The sequence below is a fragment of the Theropithecus gelada genome, chromosome 12 (genome assembly GCF_003255815.1).
Source record: "Theropithecus gelada isolate Dixy chromosome 12, Tgel_1.0, whole genome shotgun sequence".
NCBI classification, from domain to species: Eukaryota; Metazoa; Chordata; class Mammalia; order Primates; family Cercopithecidae; genus Theropithecus; species Theropithecus gelada.
The window spans coordinates 34,093,796-34,114,863 of NC_037680.1; the positions used below are offsets into that span (position 1 = coordinate 34,093,796).

The 21,068-nt window shown below is 39.9% G+C and overlaps 1 protein-coding gene across 7 annotated transcripts in view; it reads right to left on the bottom strand.

Annotated features, from left to right (window-relative positions):
* Positions 1–6,551: 6,551 nt before the first annotated feature.
* ACVR1 (activin A receptor type 1) overlaps positions 6,552–21,068 on the bottom strand; it is a 140,979-nt gene continuing 126,462 nt past the window's right edge. For all 7 annotated transcript variants that reach the window (XM_025405320.1, XM_025405326.1, XM_025405323.1 and 4 more), the window contains 2 exons: positions 8,558–8,688; positions 6,552–7,771 (listed from right to left, as the gene is read on the bottom strand). In XM_025405320.1, coding sequence (XP_025261105.1) covers positions 7,637–7,771; positions 8,558–8,688 — 266 coding nt within the window. In that variant the 3' untranslated portion in view covers positions 6,552–7,636. The remainder of the gene's footprint in view (positions 7,772–8,557; positions 8,689–21,068) is intronic.

A 21,068-nucleotide genomic window follows, 5' to 3' on the forward strand; every position in this document is an offset into this window, starting at 1 on the left:
TGCTGGTAAAAGAGCTCTATTAATGTTTACAACTCACAAAAAAAAAAAAGAAAAAAAAAACAAGAAATAGAAGGGTAATCATGCTATTTTGAAAAACAAAGCAAAGACCAGTAGAGATCATTTAAAAAACAGAAAATGTTCCAGGCGCCACTGGGGTAGAGAATAAAATACCTAGGAATACAACTTACAAAGGATGTGAAGGATCTCTTCAAGGAGAACTACAAACCACTGCTCAACGAAATAAAAGAGGACACAAACAAATGGAAAAACATTCCACGCTCATGGATAGAATCAATATTGTGAAAATGGTCATGCTGCCCAAAGTAATTTATAGAGTCAATGCTATCCCCATCAAGCTATCATTGACTTTCTTGAAAAAATTAGAAAAAACTACTTTAAATTTCATATAGAACCAAAAAAGAGCCTGTATAGCCACGACAATCCTAAGCAAAAAGAACAAAGCTGGAGACATCATGCTACCTTACCTCAAACTATAATATAAGGATACAGTTACCAAAACAGCATGGTACTGGTACCAAAACAGATATATAGACCAATGGAGCAGAACAGAGTCCTCAGAAATGACGCCACACATCTACAACCATCTGATCTTTGACAAACCTGATAAAAACAAGCAACAGGGAAAGGATTCCCCTATTTAATAAATTGTATTGGGAAAACTGGCTAGCCATATGCAGAAAACTGAAACTGGACCCCTTCCTTACACCTTATACAAAAATTAACTCAAGATGGATTAAAGACATAAACGGAAGACCTAAAACCATAAAAACCCTAGAAGAAAACCTAGGCAATACCATTTAGGACAGAGGCATGGGCAAAGACTTCATGACTAAACCACCAAAAGCAATGACAACAAAAGCCAAAATTGACAATGGGATCTAATTAAACTAAAGAGTTTCTACACAGCAAAAGAAACTATCATCAGAGTAAACAGGCAACCTATAGAATGGGAGAACATTTTTGCAATCTATCCATCTGACAAAGGCTAATATTCAGAATCTACAAGGAACTTAAATAAATTTACAAGAAAAAAAACCTCATCAAAAAGTGGGCGAAGGATATGAACAGACACTTCTCAGAAGAAGACATTTATGCGGCCAACAAACATACGAATAAAAGCTCAACATCACTGGTCATTAAAGAAATGCAAATCAAAACCACAATGAGATACCATCTCATGCTGGTTAGAATGGTGATCATTAAAAAGTCAGTCAACAACAGACACTGGAGAGGATGTGCAGAAATAGGAATGCTTTTACACTGTTGCTGGGAGTATAAATTAGTTCAACCATTGTGGAAGACAGTGTGGCGATTCCTCAAGGATCTAGAACCAGAAATACCATTTGACCCAGCAATCACATTACTGGGTATATACCGAAAGCATTATAAATCATTCTACCATAAAGACACATGCACACATATGTTTATTGCAGCACTATTCACAATAGCAAAGACTTGGAACCAACCCAAATGCCCATCAATGATACACTGGATAAAGAAAATGTGGCACATATACACCATGGAATACTATGCAGCCATAAAAAAGGATGAGTTCATGTCCTTTGCAGGGACCTGGATGAAGTTGGAAATCATCATTCTCAGCAAACTAACACAGGAACAGAAAACCAAGCACCACATGTTTTCACTCATAATTGGCAGTTGAATAATAAGAATACATGGACACACAGGGAGGGGAATATCACACACTAGGGCCTGTTGCGGGATGGGGAGCTGGGGGAGGGATAGCATTAGGAGAAATATCTAATGTAGATGATGAGTTGATGAGTGCAGCAAACCACCATGGCACATGTATACGTATGTAACAAACCTGCATGTTCTGCACGTGTATCCCAGAACTTAAAGTATAATTTAAAAAAATTTAAAAAAATAGAAAATGGTTGCTACCAGGGAAGGGGAAAATGAAAGCAGAAAATAGCCCAAGATCGCTGCTTTTTATTATAAACCTTGTAGAACTCTATAGACCACCTGACCTCCCAAATCAGCACAAAACTGCCATAACTTCAACCTTCCAAAATACATTCTCATTTTAGAAAGATGGAAACCACAGAATATGTGAAGAAATAACACAGAGCAACACCACTCAAAGATAATCATGTTAAATATTTTGGTATAACTGGATATTTTTTTCTAGGCATATTTTCAACAACTGACTTCATATCTGGCATGTAAATTGGTATCCTGAATTCATTTATAAAAACACTCAAACTAAATAAGAGGAAAAGATCATTTGCTGGAAAAAGAAAGCCAACCTCTCCCAACTCATAACACAGCAATTCAGTATCCATATTCCATTGAAAAGAAGTCAATAACATTTTCATGCAAAAAAAAAGTAGAACAAAATGTGTAATCTCTTTCAACAAACAGCAGCATATTAATTAAGAGTCCAGGTGCTAGAAGAGTCTACCTGGGCTCAAATTCCAACTCTACTGTTTTTGTGGTTGTGTGATGGGCACTATTATAACCTCCACAAACCTCAGTTTCTCTAAATGTAAAATAAAAATAATAATGGTACCTACCTCCTAATATTTCTATGAGGAGTACCTGTTCAACAGTAAGCAAATAACCCAGCATGTCGTAAATGCTCAGTAAACATTAGCATTGCAATTATTATGATTAATAACTATCTAATGGGTAAGACACAACAAAAATATGTAAGCCCAGTGGAATAAACAAAGGGATTTAACAAAGCCAAACGCAAAGGGTCACCAGTGTGAGAGGAAGGACAGGACAGAAGCCTCTCCTTTCTGATATTTGACACTAAAATTTATTTGTCAAATAAGCAAATCATGGATGCACTTTAAATTCCAAGCTGAGGAGTTTCCGAGCAATTTTAGTGACCTCATCCAGTAAGAGAGAGTTGCATGGAGAGGGTAACAGCTATTCAGGGTGATTTGGCTAATGGAAACTGTCAAAATGACAGTGCAGTGGGTCACACTCTAGAGTACAGGTCTTGCACAATAGGACACTCTTCAAAAATGTGAATTCATTAGGTTTTGAAATACAGTTGACCCTTAAACAACACAGGTTTAACAACACGGGTCCACTTATATTCACAAATTCAATCAAACACACAGTATTCAGAGAATGTAAAACCTGCATATAGGGAGGGCCAACGTTTCCTAGGCAAGGGTTCTGCAAGGCCAACTATGGGACTTGAGTGTGCATGAATTGGTGTCCTGGGACCAATTCCCTGCGTATACTGAGGGACAAGTCTACTGCGTCCTGGGTCCCTGGTACAGGGAGAATAAGAGTCAGAATGCTTTGAAAAGAAATCTTGGGAGCCAAAGAAGTGCTCACATATAACACAGGCCTGTAGTGAATGAGAGAGTCCTTCAGGGCATTCCAATTTCAGTGAAGAAATGATTATTTTGGGATGGGGTGAGAGGAGACAGGAAGATCATCCCTTCTTGTTGCGGAGTAAATATTCTAGGAAAAAAAAGAGATTTGCCCAGGACTTGTGTCACTTGATCTTCCTGTGAAATATAAACACATTAAGAAATAAAACAACAAATGTCGGGCCAAATGCCCTTTATTTTCTTAGTCCTTCCCCTAGGAAGATATATAAACTGAAAGGCAAGGGTGGGGATAGAGGTGAAGGAGTCACAGGTAACTAAGAGAGCTCTAGCCTAAAAACGTAATAATTATCTGTAATAATTATCTGATTTTAGTTCTGCTACTAATTAGCTGCACAATCACACTTCATCACTGCGGCGGTTTTCTGGTGTGTAATTTGGGGATATAACAACTGTTCTACCTACCTTAACAAGTATCATGAAAGAGATAATGAATGGGATAATGCTTTCATCAGTCCAAGTCCAGTCAGGTGACAGATACTACATCAGTTTTTTGTTATTTTTCAGTAGAGAGAATAGTTGACTAGCAATAACAAATTATTAATTATGTTACAGAAAAGGCCAAAAAGACATTAAAGTGGCATGGAGATAGCTGGGCATAGAGGTACACGACTGTAGTGCCAGCTACTTAGGAGGCTGAGATGGGAGAATCACTGGAGCGCAGTTTGAAGCTGCAGTGAGCTGTGATCGCACCACTGCACTCCAGCCTGGGCAAAAGAGTAAGATCCCATCTCAAAAACAAAAACAAAAAGTACCACAGAGGAATCAACTAGAGACAGCAGCTTGGCATGGTTGTGTCCATACCAAGATTTCCCCACGCAAATCTCAGCTTGAATTGTAGTTTCCATAACAATTGTAATCCCCATGTGTCATGGGAGTGGGAGAGAACTGAATCATGGGAGTGGTTTCCCTCACACTATTCTCATGACAGTAAGTTCTCATGAGATCTGATGGTTTTATAAGAGGCCCCCCACTTTGCTCAGTTCTCATTCTTCTCCCTGCTGCCATGTAAAGAAGGATGTGTTTGCTTTCCTTTCTGCCATGACTGTAAGTTTCCTGAGGACTCCCCAGCCATGCTGAACTGTGAGTCAATTAAACCTCTTTCCTTTATAAATTATCCAGTCTTGGGTATATCCTTATAGCAGCATAAGAACAGACTAATATACAGCTACACCAAGGCTAAAGGAACAAAAGGAAGTGGATGGAATTACCAGAACTTTGAGGTTTAAAGGGGAGCACCCAGAGAGCTGATCCTTGGGTCTCTGAGGAGGAGGTCCTGTTGAGCTGGTACTATTGTCTCTGAGTTTGAGGGCAGGGCAGCCCTCTGGGGTGTGATCCCTGGTCAGTTGATACTGGCATCTCTGAGGTAAGGGCACAATAAAGGTGCTTCTGCAAATTTTAGAACAACTGCAAACTAGATTCACCTACTGCTACTACAAAAAATGGCTGCTGCCAGGGTTAAGAAGGGAGGCTGGGGTGAGGCTGACAGAATAGGAAGCAGGATGGAAGGGCCAAGTCTCTTCAAAAAGACTCACTTGAGGGGAATGGTAAGAGCTCTTTAAATAGAATCAGTTATTCACTCTCTCCCCTCTGTGTCTTTGTTTTGCTGAAATGTGCATAATACTCAACAGAAAGACTAAAATGAAAAGGAAGAACATACTAAGTACTGTTGAAGATGGAGAACCAGAACTCTCATGGGCGGCTAATGGGAATAAACACTGAATAACCCTTTGTGAAGAAGACGGTTTGGTAACATATACTAAAGCCTAACATACACTGGACCCTGTTACCCAGAGAGTGCACTCCTGCATGCACACATCTTGTATGATTCCATTTATAAAGTCTTCAGTAAGAAACGAATATGATCAATGCTCTTAGCCGTCAGGAAGGTGGTTACTCTTGGGGTTGGAGAGTGAGGTAGCAGCAAGAGGGAGACTTCTGGTATGCTCTGCTTCCTCATCTGGGTGCTGCTTCCATGGATGTAATAAATTCATAAAAATTCATCGGGTGTACACTTTTATATATGTATACTTTGATGTGATTATGTAATATTTTAATAACCGTTAAAGGTAACACCATTCCGCTTCTGGGCATATACCCAAAAGAGTAGAAAGCAAGAACTCAAAGAGACATTTGCACACTCATGTTCATGGCAGCATTATTCACAAAAGCCAAAAGATGGAAGCAACTCAAGTGTCCCTCAGTGGATGGATGGATAAGCAGTTTCTATATACAAATGTGGAGTATTATTCAGCCTGAAAAAGGAAGGAAATTGAAACACATGCTACAACATGAATGAACCTTGAAGATATAATGTGAAGTAAAATAAACCAGTCTCACAAAAGGACAAATACTACATGATTCCATGAGGTGCTTAGAGTAATCAAACTCTCAGAGACACAGAGTAGAATAATGGTTGCCAGGGACCAAGGAGGGAGGAATGGGGAGTTATTGTTTGACAGATATAGTTTCAGTTTCACGTGAGTTCTGTGGATGGATGATGGTGATAGTAGCACAAGGTGAATGTAGTTAACGTACACTTTAAAATTAGTAAATTTTATGTTATCTGTAACACAAATCAAAATTTTAATTTTTAATTTTAAAAAAAGTGATTCTAATATATACCTTCCAAGTAAATGCATGCATCGTAATGAAGTTATTAACTTACCTCTGGAAGACATTCCAGCATGTTCACACCTCTTCTCTTATTGGGCTACTGTTAACTCTACCTTTTTAATCTTGTGTACAAGAAGTGAAAAAATCAAGAATGGACTCTCCAAGCAGTAAGAGGAGATGCATAAGACCACTTTACATGGAACCCTTCACTAACAAAATGCTTTAACATCCTCCTTCCCGTTTACACTCACTACACCCCCCTGTAAGAAAGGCAGGTCAGAGATATCTGTTACCCTCACCTTACAGCTGGAGAAACTGACTGAAAAAGAAAAAACCAAAGAATCACAGCCAACGGAAGAAACAAATTTTCTTTTACCAAATTCAAGCTGTAAGACATCCTTATGATGTCTTACGTAAGTGCATGAGTAGATTTAAAAAGCAAATTCAATTTACAAATTAGTTTTGTGCTTCTATTGCTCCCATAATAAAATGCGTAATGTTACACAGATCTTTTTTATATTTTGAAAAACAATTTCACTGTTTGACTTGAAAACAGTTTATTTAATTTATACAAATAACTACTAAATACAAAAAGTAGATTAAAACAAAATAGTTATTTTTTTCTGGCAGAGTTTAAATGCACATAATGGATAATTCTGAAGAAAATGCATTTTCCCCGTAGCGTTCAGGACTAAAATTCTACTGAAATCTTTGCTTCTAAATCAGTAATATATTCGGTGGTGTCACGTGGGTAATGGCTAAATACGTTCTGCATATGAACGGAAAAAAAGTTACAGTCTACACACATACAAATGTGAAGCACTTAAAATGTGAATTTAACTGATAATAAAAGAAAATGTCCATTTTAGAGTATAGTGTTAAAAACATTTCGGTAATAAAATCATAAGACCACATAAAAATAAGCTTTAACATATGCACGAAGCAGTTTTGTAAAAACTACCAAGTGCACAAATAATAAATAATTTGCAAAGTTGTGTATAAACAATTCCTAATGTTCGGCATCATTGTAAACATCAGCACATGTGTAAAATGCAGCAAAGTCTGACATTACATTTTGTTTTGCCAAATTGAATTCCTATTATCCAAAGACAGACCAGTGGAGTACGCAGCCAACATTTTGGCAAGTTGGGTCTTTAAAATTAAGAGTAACAGTGCAAGTAAGGAATGCAAAGAATTCCTAGTGCAATAAAGAAGAGAAGCACAGGCAATATTGCTGATTAAAAATTCACCACCTCCTTGAGTTTCCCGTGGGGAGTGTCTAGGAGACTTGTGAAAGCTATGCAAAGCCACTGTCTTAATGCCCAGATCTCTTTTAGGATTTCTCTGTGTTCCTCCAGTCCCTACCTTTGCAACAGTGTCTGTCCAACATTAGTCTCTGCAGTGTGAACAGTTCGTGAAATGCCCAGTTCACAGTCATCGAGCGAGGTTAGGGTGGTTTTGATGTCTCCCCAACACATGGCTGGGTACGATGTCTGCCTTGTCAAAGCAGCCATTTGGGGCGGGAGACAGATGGATTCTGTTCTGGCAACCAGTCAGGCCAGCATTAGGTCCCAGCTGGACAATGACAACAACGTCAAATCTTCCTTCTTGACACTATGAAAATGTCAACAGTCAGTTTTCAATTTGTCGAGGGAATTATCAATTTTGGTCAAAGTCTTTTTGATACGCAGTGCTGTGAGTCTTGCGGATGGATTTTGATACCAGCATTCTTTCATTAGCTTGGCCAGAGAGGTTAATGTCTGAGGAGAGAAAGAACAAACACCACAATGACAAACTGGCTTTTCAGTGGCCCTGGAAGCTGGGCTGATATCATGTCAACTGTTCTGAAGAACTCGCAGGTCTTGTGAAATTAGAGTTGTGTTACTGTCATCTTCTTTAAACAAATATTCAAGCTTTAACCACTGATAAAGAGGCTACTCGTAGAGTTTCATGAACTCTGTCCTTTGGACTCTTAATGCTACCAATTTACTTTATCAGGTAAACGACATAGGCCAGATTAGACCCCTTAATGATTTTATGGGTGCTAAAGGGAGCAATACTAACCTAGAGATAATCCTGAAATTTCCAAACAGGGTCATTTCTCATTGTTTTATATCTACTACTACTTATGAGTAGCAATACAGGATCTTCAGCATTCAGCAGCTTGTGTTTGGGATTTCAGATATGCAGAGATGGAAAGGAGGTTAAAAGCTTCACTTAAAGTCTCTTGGTTTACATATGAAACTGCAGTCTTAGGGCTAGTAGCGGTAGTCACGAGTCTCCCGATTCTTGGAGCTGCTCATTCATAGAAATTCTTACAAATATTGTCATTCACTAGCAACCCCTATCAGATATGGCTTCTTCGAGAATGGGAGTATTTGTCTGAGCTTCCTCTACTAGATCTAAACCCTTCTACATAAAATAGGAAGAGAAAACAACAGATACACAGGACAGATCACTCAGATGCTATACCAGTTGAAACTCAAAGGGAAACAAATAGCAAACAATGGAAAAGAGCTTTAAAACTGAGAAACTGGCATTCTTACTGGGTCTGAGAACCATCTGTTGGGTATGTTTGGCCTTTGTTGATCCACACAGACTACTTTCCTCATATCCTCAAAACTTGGGTCATTGGGAACCACGTCGTAGAATGGTGGCTTGTAATCCTCCACTATACCTGCACACAAGGACAAGAATTGTGTTGGGTTAGCAAGAGAGTACAGGTTCCCCCAAGGTTTCATTGATGGGTGTCACAGGTTATAATGTGACAGAAGAAAATACTAATCACCTTCCTCATACCTCAGGGCAGTCCTGGAAGCTAAAGGTAGGTCCTAAAACAGGCAGAGAAAAAGGCAATAAATATACACCCTGCAGGGTATTGGAAGAAGGATAATTGTTAGAAGGAAATACGTGAAAACTTCTCATGTAATCATAACTATTAGCAAAATTCTCCCACAGTGTGTATTAACAGCCCTGTAATGCCCAACAGGGCACTGGAGACACAGAACAAAAATTCCTTTGGTGATCAAAAACACCCAAGCCACCTAGGGAAAGCACATGAATCTAGTGGCTTCAAACCATAAATAGAAATAAAAAGTTGTCCACAAACCAGAGCTAGGGAGTAATAAACCAAGACCATCATCAAAATACCCCTTTTTTGTTATAAAAATATTTTGTTAAGAAAAACATTGTTATACATTAATCTCTTCCATTAGGAGGGATGCAAATAATATAATAGGAAATACTCATTTCCTCATTAATTCATTCTACATGTACTGAGTACCCGCTAACTGCCAGGCACAGCTGCCTGACTGATGGTTCTATTATTTACAATCACATTGAAGGCATAAAATAAAATGTAAAGAGGATAGCCACGTGGGAAGGCAGAGGAAAAGAAGGATAAATAATGAGCTCTTCCTCTGCCAGAAAGCAAATGTGAAAAGTAGCTAATTTCAGCTTCTGCCCCTGCATGATTTCCAGTGGCCTGGAAACCTTTTCTTTTCCAGCAGAATTATATCAATTCCTTAAACAGAAAAATGTTTAATTTCATTATTTGGAATTAGAAAATGGATTCTTCCCCTTCATAGACATAAAACCAAGACATCTATTATTTCTTTTCCCTCAACAAAGGGTTGAAACAATGAGGTAATAACTTGGTTTACTGCTCTCTTTTCTTCCTCCAGGTCTTTCTTCTATTCCTAAACACCTAAAAAGTTGTTGTAGGGGACAGAAGGAGACAGTGAGGAAAGTTGTAATTCAGTTGTTCTAGTTCCTAGAAGCCACCTGAAAAGCTTCAATTCCCTTTTCGTTTATCATAGAAATTACTAACAGTGGGAATTCTTACAAATTCCATACAAATACAAACCATTTATGCAAAACATTAGCTATGATAAAGAGCATCTTTTCAAGAAATACTATACATCTTTTTAAAACTTCACAAATTTGGCTAAATAAAGGTTTATATTTGAGATGGAAACTAGTCTAAATTATATTTTTTAAAAATCTAGGCTGGGTGTGGTGGTTCACGCCTGTAATCTCAGCACTTAGGGAGGCCAAGGCGGGTGGACCACTTGATGTCAGGGTTCGAGACAAGCCTGGGCAACATGGCAAGACCCTGTCTCTACTAAAAGTACAAAAATTAGCTGGGTGTAGTGGCGCATGCCTGTAGTTCCAGCTAACTCAGGAGGCTGAGGCACAAGATTCGCTTGAACCCGAGAGGTGGATGTTGCAATGAGCCAAGGTCACACCACTGCACTCCAGCCTGGGTGACAGAGTGAGATTCTGTCTCCCAAGAAAAAAAAACAAAACAAAAAACTAGTTAATTCCAAATAACTTACCCACCTTGTGTAACTGCATTTGAAATGCATATCAGTCAGTGGATTAAAACCTTCCTGGCAAATCATAAACAGGTCATATTGGGTATAAACTGCTACTCTCAGAAGTCTTGGAACACCTCATCTTAGAGGCCCTTCTTCTCCTGTAAGAATCCCAGGAAGCATTCAAACAAATATCTTTTAATTATTTTCAGTACTAACAGACACCATCTAAAATACAGCTGAACACGGACCTAGAGAGATATTTTATATGTTTTCTAGGGTCACAAGAATTTACAGAAAACAGTAAGACATGTGCCCTTCACCATCTCTCAATTTTTCTGAGAGTATATTTAATAGCCTACCTTAATATTTAAATATCTAGCATAACAGCCATCTATTTGGAGTAATTTACCTGTTGAGCTTAGGAAGGGTTATGTGAATGTGAACAGTAACACAAAGTTGAAGTTTTCTATAAATGCAAAAGAAAACAAAGCATGGCTGGATTTTTAAAACATGAGATCTGGTGATACCAAACAATGAATTTCACTATACAAAGCTGAAATTTACTCTTGTGTTTCCGTTTCCCATGTTTTAATTTTATTAAATGTCCCCATGTTTTAATAAAAGGAGTCACGTATTTTTAAAAGACCATTTAACTGATTATCCCTGGGACTTAGTCAAGCCTCTTTTTCCTCAATCATTGGCCAACTGTTGATTGTTTTCACCTGACACTGGCCATGCTTCTCCAAAATAAAATAAACCTGGGATTAAGCTTGAACAGTCACTAGGAACTCCCTCTGATCAAGGAAAGCAATAAATCAGTTGAAAGTGCATTACTACTATGGTGGGATGCCGTATTAAATGCTGAGAGTGATAAAAATATAAGACATGCTCTTGTTTTCCAAGGAAATCAAAATCTAGTGGAAAAGCAGGACAAGTCTCTCATTTTTTTTTCCCGTAGACAATGGAAATCTTGTCAAAAAGAACCTCAAAATATTTTTTCACCCATTTATTTTATATCTTGAAAGATATAAAACTATATTAGAAATAGTTTTATATTAGAACTATATAGTTTTATAATAAAACTATATTAGAAATTCTCATTCTACTTTCACTTTGAGATCCTAAATTCTCAATGATCATTTCGATTAGCTGTGTGTGCCCGAGACTGTGCTTGGCAGGAGGGATAAAAAAAAAATGAAAAAAAACAGTGGCTCATGCCTGTAATTCCAGCACTTTGGGAGGCCGAGGTGGGTGGATCACAAGGTCAAGAAATCAAGACCATCCTGGCAATATGGTGAAACCCCGTCTCTACTAAAAACGCAAAAATTAGCTGGGTGTGGCGGCAGGCGTCTGTAGTCCAGGCTACTCAGGAGGCTGAGGCAGGAGAATCGCTTGAACCTGGGAGGCGGAGGTTGCAGTGAGCAGAGATAATGCCACTGCACTCCAGCCTAGTGACAAAGATTCTGTCCCCCCCCCCAAAAAAAAAAAAAAAAGAAAGAAAAGAAAAAGATGCAGTGTTGGTGATGAGAATAATGAGAAAGGTGAAAGAAAAAAAATTACAGACTAGCTATAGAGGGAAGATCACAGAGAAGAGGGTGGGGAGGGACAGTGGCACTTGGCAGTGCTCACAGGAGAAAACACCTCCATGGTATCCCAAGTCCCCATATATAAACTGGGTGCCGTGGAAGCACGGGTAAGCTTTCCAGGAGGGAAGTGGGGCATGGGCAGAATAGAAAGATCAAGAGTTTGCAAGGCAGAAAAGATGACAGGGAAGAGAAACCCCCACGGAGGGGGTGCATTCCAGGCAGAGGGAGGCTATGGGGCAAGGACAAGAACTGACAAACCATCCTCTGATGTTGGAGAGATGGAGAGAAGTTCTCTGGGGCTGAAATGGGTGCATGTGGTGGCAGGAGAGCCGGGGGAGAAGAAGGAGACAGGAGGTGAGGCCAGGCTGTGAGGTGATGCATGTTGTCAAGGTAGGAAATAACTGATTTACAACAGTGCCTCATTTCTGCCAGAAAGTGATCATCAGCGTAGCCAGGCAAAAAAGTGAACTCTAAGTCCTTTAGAGGCAGCACCCAAGAAGTTACTGCCAAATCGTGAGCCAGCAAAGAGCACAGCATGAATTCAGGCAAGTAACTAAAAATACAAAGCACTTCAAGTGCCAAATGAGCAGTACAAACAACAAACGACACAGGAAGGCAGGGGAAGAGGCGCTCTTAAATGGTGGCCAGGGACGGAACAGACTGAGCCAGGCCTCGCCTCCCATGTAAGGCGGCCAGCGTGACTCAAAGGGCCACGAGAAAGAAATCAAAAACGTTATTCATAACCTACTCCCCCACAACTTTTGACAGGGGTGTCTGATTTATACAATAGTTTTTTCCTGGGCATATGTCTAGTTGAAAGTTTTCTCTTTTCTGGGGTAAGCCTATCTTCATTAACCAATATCCCTCCCATTGGTTTGCTATATGGCTCTGAGTAAACCCCTTAGCTGCCAGGCCTTAGTTTTCCAATACCTTTAAAGCACACATCACAAAGCCAACGTGCAGATCAAATATGTCCTAGATATGCACTTCGAAAAGCATGAAACACCAGTGGCCTCACAAATGTCCAGAAACAAGTCCTTCCTCAAGATCTGGCCCCCGAGGTCCTGAACTAGACACCCATTTTCTTTCCACTTGACAGCTGCATGTGGGACACACAGGTTTCTCTATGTCGGTCCTTCCCTGCCAGCCTCCACCCTATCCCACTGCCCTCAGTGAGATCTGTAGGAGAAAGTTGAGAAAGGAGCTCACCATGCCCCTCCTCTGCGTGTATTCCATCAGTGCTGTCCATGGGAGCCCACTCCTTTCCCACTAAAGTCCATTCCCCACCACTGTCCTTCACATACGTGGACATCAGCCACACCAGAATTACTTGTAGTTCCATCAACAGGGCACCTTTATGGGATCCTTCAGCTCTACCTTTTGTCTGACATACCAGTTGTCACCGTGGTCAAGTTTTATTTCTCATTCCCACCTGCATCACATCCTCCCAAGCTTGTCCAACTATGTTCTTATTCAGTCCACGGATGACTCAGTTCATGCTTCTCACCTTCCAAGAAGACTGTTCCATCCTGCTACCACAACGCAGGGGCCTAAATGAAGTTCAGTGCCCTCACCCCCATACTCCGTCACCTTCCTATATACCTCAACCGCAGTGGCTTGATCTATTTATTTATAATAATTTGACTCTTCAACAAGAATGTAAGCACCTTTTAATCAGATATTCTGGGGGTTATTTTGCTCAAGTGCTTGAGCCTAACACACATCTAGTGTATTACAGATACTAAATACACAAATAAATGTTGATTATATATGTCCACAATCCTTTTTCAAAACTCTCAAGGTTAGATGCATTTGCCAAATTTGGAACTTCTAACATTTTATAAAGGTAATAGCATACCCTACATTTTAGGTGACATCCCCTCCAACTTGGGTAGTCACATCAGATATCCAGGTAATGAGGACAGACTCTCTGGCATGTATATCCATACAGAGAGCTATTTTTAACAATTAACTCCTACAGAAGTGCTGAAATCCTTCAGAGAACAGAACATTACAAGTACACTATTTTAGAGAGGGAAAAAAAGAAAATGGCCCATATCTGGCATCTGAGAGGACTATAAGTGAATACAGTGTTTCCTTCAGGTGTGGCACGTGAGAAAATTTGGTATGGTTCATGGACTAAACTTCTTCATTTCATTAGTTACACATTTATTTTCATAGTTACCTTCCATTTTATGCCATGTGATACTGGTTTTCCATTTTCAGCAGTGCTAATAATTTCCTTTCAAAACAAAATTAACTTCAAAAAGAGCCAATTTGAAGGAAAAGATTCTGTAAATGATGGTACAAAGTAGCATTTGGATATGGAAAAAAATGATGAGGGTAGTAGGAATGAATGAATGAATGAATCTTGGGAAACACTGAGTTCACAGAAAGGCATCATTCTTCCTGGTGAGACATGATTCAAAAAGGTATATCCAATATTTGTGTTACTTCACCTAAGAGACCTCACAAGAGGGCTTCGAGATATTTCTCATCCCATGGCACAGATAAAATACGACTGATGAATAAATGGATGAGGTTGTTCCTGGCAGAGGGGATGACAGCCCGAGTTCTGGCCCCTCAGCCCTGCTGCACTGCCAGAGGGTTATGAGAATCAGTACCTCAGGCATTCCTGTAACTCATGGCAGGCACTTCTTCCTGAAAGCAGGAGTTGGAAAGACAGCCTTGTCCCATGCTGGGTAAAGTACATGCTGTGACAGCTGTGTCCTGCCCCTCTAGCCCATTGTAATTCATGGGCTTATGGAACCATGTACATTACTCAAAGTCTAAACTAACTGCATTCTCAGGAATCTGTTAAAATTATAAAATTAATTTCTATTGTTGGAATTCTCATCGATGTAGCAAAAGTAAATGGTTTATAGATTACTGTGTAGTTGGACCCTACTAAAAACATGTGTCAATATTACTGTAAATTGCCAAAGGAGAGGGCAAAAAGCCTAGAGACGCTGCATGGCTATTCCCTGAGTTAAACTATGAACAAGACAGCCTTAGAGCTTGCATACCTCCAAAACCGAGAAAGAGAGTAGTACCACAAGAGTTCCAAACATTTGGTAGCTCTGAAGGAAGGCTTCTTCAGAAAAATGTATCATTCACTGAATGTTGTAGCTGTTATAAGGCTTATGATACAGATATTTGTCTTGGTGGAAGACTGCTTTTAGAGGTGTGTCAAGGAAAAGAGACTACTAGTCAGTAAACAGCAGCCAATAAACTTTTGCAGCCTTCAATTTATTTTGTCATGAGGTTAGTTGACCACTCTCCTCTGTTTTGGATCTCTAAATCAGGGATATGAAATTCCAGGAAGTCAGGGGGAAAATAATTCTTCCCTCCCACTCTAACTCCATATTCCTGCCCCCAGTCACATCCTAAATGTTAAAACCAAAACAAAAAAAACAAACAAACAAAACTGAAATTAATGAATATGAAAAATTGGCCCTAATATGATTCATCCTCTTATGCAAACCTTAATACACACAAAAGTAGGTAATTAACCTCATGAAACATGTTGAATATTGAGTTGCTGACAAAAATAAGAGTTGTCATGGTTTCCATACACAAGCCCCATTGCACTTAGGAGCAGAAGCACACAAGCAGCTCCCTGGCTGGCTCAAAGATTCATTAGAAGAGGTTCTTTTTTCAAAGTAAGTGCACCAAATATAAGCTTATTCTAACAAGTATGTCCCAGCCCCCACCCCATAAGAGGCGCAGCTTGGCCAGCAAGGATTTTTCTATGAGATACAAGTGGTTTTTGACACATTTTAACCCTGGATTCCATCATAAAATAACCAAAGCCAGTAATAGTGAAACAAGAGTATGTCCACAGAGCCTTCCTGTGGGCAGTGAAGAGGGGAAACAAATGTAGCAGGGCCGAGAGGTAGCAAAACAAGAGGCAGAAGATGGCCACTGTGATCTGCAAGCTCCTGGGTGGCCTTCATCACCCATTTTCCGTGGAAAGGAAACCAGACCAAAGCACTTTCTTATGCCAGACACACAGGATGCTTTACATATATGATCTTGTTTTAATCACCATAACCCTTTAAAGTAGATATACATATATATTTTTTAATAACGAAACTGATGTAAGTCACCGATCAGAGAGTATGACGTTAGACCCTGGAATGTTAGTGATTCCATTTCACTGCCTCCCACAGACCCAGCACAAACCCCACACAGTTCTAGAGGGCACTCTTCACACAGGCTTCTTCTGTGTGCAGTACAATGGCCCTAGGTGAACCACAGCAAGGAAGACAGAAGCACATCACGCTAACATGTCCAACCAAATTGGTGTTTCTCTATTCAATCTGGGCACACTGTCTTTTTTCAAAAACCCTAGTGTGTATTTGGATGGGAGCCTTGGCATCACATTTTCTTACCTTAGAACTACTAAATCAGAAATGCTGGGGCTGGGCCCCAGGAATCTGTGTCTTAAGCACTCTGGGTGACTGTGACGCACATTCCAATTTAAAAACTATTGATCCAAGTGAACCCCTGACTTAAGTTCATATAGAAAATTCACACAGGGAAGGGAAGAAAACCATTTTCTTTCCTACCAATTCCAAATTCAATGTCAAATTAAACACCAAAAGTAAATTCCAAAGGACATTATTGAGAAATGTTCAGATGCAAAAATGGACTCAACTCTCATTTCCTGTAAAGAAACAGCATGAGGTTTATTATTAGTAGCAAATAAATGTAAAACTCCAATAAAAAATAAAAAATGCAACATATCTTTATGCTCATGGTTCACTTGAGGATCACAGTACTCCAGGAGAACTATCTGGTCATCAATTTTTATAATGGATTCAGAAACTCAAAGGATATATCATTATAATGACCTTCCTCACCGAAAATATTCATATATTTAAATGAGATACATTTTATATGCAATAATTTCAAAAATATATATTCTTTTAATGACAGTTCCTAAAGCTGGTAAGAAAACGAAATAGGTACATCACACCCTGGGGTATGGGGGATATTGTAAATTAGTACAGCTGTTATGAAAAGCAACTTGGCAATATGTGTCAAGCCATAAAAACACCCATATTCTTTGACCTATTAAGTCTACTTCTTTTCAGATTCAGAATCAGTTCCCCAAACGAAATCATCATATGCACAAAAATGTCTACAATAAGCCCCAAATGGTAGAAATGGGATATCTAACAATATGGAAATGGTTAAGCTAATAAGATGTCATGTGACCATTTAAAATAAAAACAGACTATTCAGCAACATTTAAAAAGCACGAATAAAAAAGATGATACAGAATTATATCTATATATGATTACAGCTACATTTTTAAAATGAGTGCATACAGAAGTAGAAAAATATGTAAATGTTGAAATTTGAAGGCAAAATTTCTCTTTCTACTCATTTTTTTCTCTTTTGGGAGAGTAATAATTAAAAGATTAACAATAGTAAAAACAGGTTTGCAAGCAGCATCGAATACTTACAGGTTTAAGTTTAGATAAACTGATTTGTGGGTGAGGGAATATACATTGTGTGTGTACACACGTGAATGTTCATAGAAGAGAGAACAGAGAACAAAAAGAGAAAATATCAAATTAGTCATTGCCAAAGGACAGTAGATAATTTTAAATGAGACAGGAGATACCCTTACCGCCCCTCTAAAAAAATCAAACCACATCACAGCACAGAAGCTCAACCCACAACATTCTGGGAACTAGTTAACAGTCTTGGTGATGATGCAAGGGAGAGATCAATAAATCAGAAAACAATCAAAACATTCTCCCTTCCTCTACCTTCCTTTTTTTTTTTTTCCCCCCCAAAAATAATGTTAAACACAGGCACTACCAAGCAAGCCACCATTTGTTGAGCTAAATTTTAAACTGATGACTGACTTCAAACTGACTACTATTAATCACAGCTGATCTTTAAAAGCCACTTGGGTTTATGCCTGCAACACAGGGAGCGGGTTTGCAACATGAGTTCTTACAAAGCCTGAATTCCAAGTCTCTGCTGAGCAGGCCTGCTTGGCTCAGCTCCGGCACCCCCACAGCTGGAAATGCTACTGTCTAGCTATGGAATGCCAACTTCCTCTTCATCTGGGGCAAGTTCCACATCACACAGTTTACTTCGACACCAATCCTTCTCTAAATTGTTTGTTAAGATAAACTAATCAGAATTAAAATTTTCAGTCTGAAGGTGTTCAAGAATGATTGGGGAGGGGGTGAGGAAATGAAGCTGATGTGCAATTTCAGGCAAAGTTCAGAACTCTATAAATCTGCAAAACAATTTCTCTGTTGCAAACAATTCTCAAGGGGCATCAAGGGCACAAACTGCAAGGCAGCAGCTCCCACTGGTTGAGAAACAATTACCAAGAAAACGTTCATATAAAAAAAAAAAGAAAAAGAACCGTCAATTTACAATCCATGTATGTTTAATCTGAACACTTACTTTGATATCCTCAGATGGTTTGTTCAAAGCAGATCCACTCTGCTATTAGGAAAAAAAGCCACCTAAAGGCATGCCAATTTTAATTATTGTACACTAAAACTACATAAATTACCCAATTCCACTACCTCACAGAAAGTCCTCATCTCTGGCTGTGCTATTCACGAAAACTATGATTGTCCCACAAACCTCAATCCTTGGAAGAAAACATCAGTGGAACGTGGAATGGAAAACAGCTATTAGAGACTTCATGCATTATTTCTTCAAATCCAGGATTCCAATGGGTCACAGGAGGCTAAAATGTAAAGCATCTTTTGGAAATGAACATTAATCTAAATATATGGCATTTTCTTCTGTTTTCCTGGAATAGTTTCAGACACATGCTCTGTGAAATAAGATTTTCAGTTGTGAAGATATGAAGAGGTTCATCTAGTTAATTCAAGGGATTTTGCTATAAAAACCACTTTGTGGGTAGTTGGGGCATGCCCAATTTGAAAGAGTATACTTAGTGCTTTCAGAATACAATGTACTGAAAGTAAAGTTCAACAGTATATTTGTGGCTGATTTGGGTACATGAAAGGCAAGGGTGAGAGCGCACTGTAGGGAACACAGGTTAAAAATGACAAGTGCTTCTTTAACTGCTAAGGCATCACCATTTAATAAAACTACTTATAAGCAGATCAACATAGGCCATCTATCCAGGGCTTCCTGCATTTAAATTTGACTTGTTCAGTAGGTACAGTCTGCTCATTATAAATAAGTGACTTCTGAGTGCAAAAATTGAGCCTTTTCTCAACAATCCAAACTCAACAAGTAAAAACACCTAAAAAATAGCAGAATTCACCCTTAGATTTACTTGATCATTCTCCTCAAGTTCAAACTTCCTTGTGAGAAGAGCAAAAAAGTAAGGAGGGTGGGAAGAAAGGTAAAATAGGAAGATGGAGGAAGACAAGAATGAAATACGAACCAGTCCACCCACTATCCCTGATGTCTATAGGCACGATCAGAGGGGTCTGAAAACAGGCCTGCCCCACTCACCACTAGGGCCCAAGCATGCCATCTGGAGGTCTGAAGAAAGGTTTCCTCCACCAAGAGTCACCACTTGCAGTGCCTAAGCACAACTTCCAAGGGTCTAGGGATCAACTTGCTCCACCCATCACAGCCTGCACCCATGTGCACCAATGGGAGGCCTGAGGACAGGTTCATCCCACCCAGTGCTGCCCCTGTCAGGGTCCATATGCATCATCTGGGGGCCTAGGGATTGTCTGCTCAGCCCCCTGCCACCACCAGTGTGTGTGTATACCTTCTGGGGGATTGAGGATGAGCCCATCCACCCTGCCAGCACCCGCACACACATCATCTGACAGCCTAGGGAGTGACCTGCCCTGCTGGTCACCACTGGAGCCTGCGCATGCCTCCTGGGGACCTGGCGACCGGCCTTCCCAGTTGGCTGGTACCCAAGCTTGCTGCCTGGAGGCCCAATGGCTGGCCCATTCCACTACTGCCATCATCAATGCCACACAAGCCACCCAGAAGCCTGATGACCGGCCTGTCTACCTAACCCACTGCTGCCTCTGCTGGGCCCTAAGCAAGATGCCTGGAGACACAAGGATTAGTCCATTGGACTTGATTCCATTGGTGCTCATATATGCCACCGAGAAGCAAAGGACCAGCATGCCTGGCTTGCTGCCACAACCACTTGTCCCAAGGACCAGTCTTCCTGGCATCCCCATCCCAAGAAAAGCCTCACCACAGCCTCCATTAATCTCAGCCTAAACTAAAAAAGACTCACAGACACTACTGGCGCCAATAACAGTTGAAGTAATCATACGGATACTACACTAGTGAACCTACCCAGAATCAAAGCACCCTACCAACCCAATATAGGAAATAGTCTTTGCCTACAAAAACCAAACCATAAAATTGGGAGAAACAAAGGTTACACTAGATGTGCTGATATCAATGTAGACACAAAGAACATGAAAAAAATAAGGAAATATGACACAGTAAAGGAACGCAATAAGTCTCTAGCAACAGATTCCAATGAAGAAAAACTAGGCAAAATGCCTGAAAAAAATTCAAAACAATATTAAAGAAGCTCAGTGAGATATCAGAGAACACATGCTAAAAATACACAAAGAAATTGGAAAAACAATTCACAATCTGTGGGCAAACTCAACAAAGAAATAGGTATCATTAAAAAAAATCAAAGAGGTTGAGGAAAAGATGGCAGATAGGAGGCATGACTAAATTGCAGCTCCCACTCAGACGGACAGAACAACGTATGGAGACTCGGACCGTAAACCTTTGCTCCAATAACTACTCCAGGAATATACCAGGAAATCTGAAAGAATCAACGGACCCTTTGAAGGAAGGGGATTGCTCTTGCAGGACCTGGGAGACAGCCCAAATACTCTGAGGGCCCAAACTATGAAAGTGGGAAAGGAGGACTGACTGTCCACCCCCAAACACACACTCTCACTGGGGAATCTGAAGATCCAGATTATGGAAGAAGGATTTGACCTTACCTGGAGTTGAAACAATTTAGAGAGCTGAATGAAATACAGGGGCACGGGAAGTAGCGGGAAATGCCCTATGGGCTCTCGGTCCCTGGGGGAGCCATTTCTGACTTGCCTTACAGTGGTCCTTGGGAACGGCTGCCGGAGGAACTGGGAAAAGACCACAGGGAGAAGGAAACCTCCAGCTGAACTCTGTAA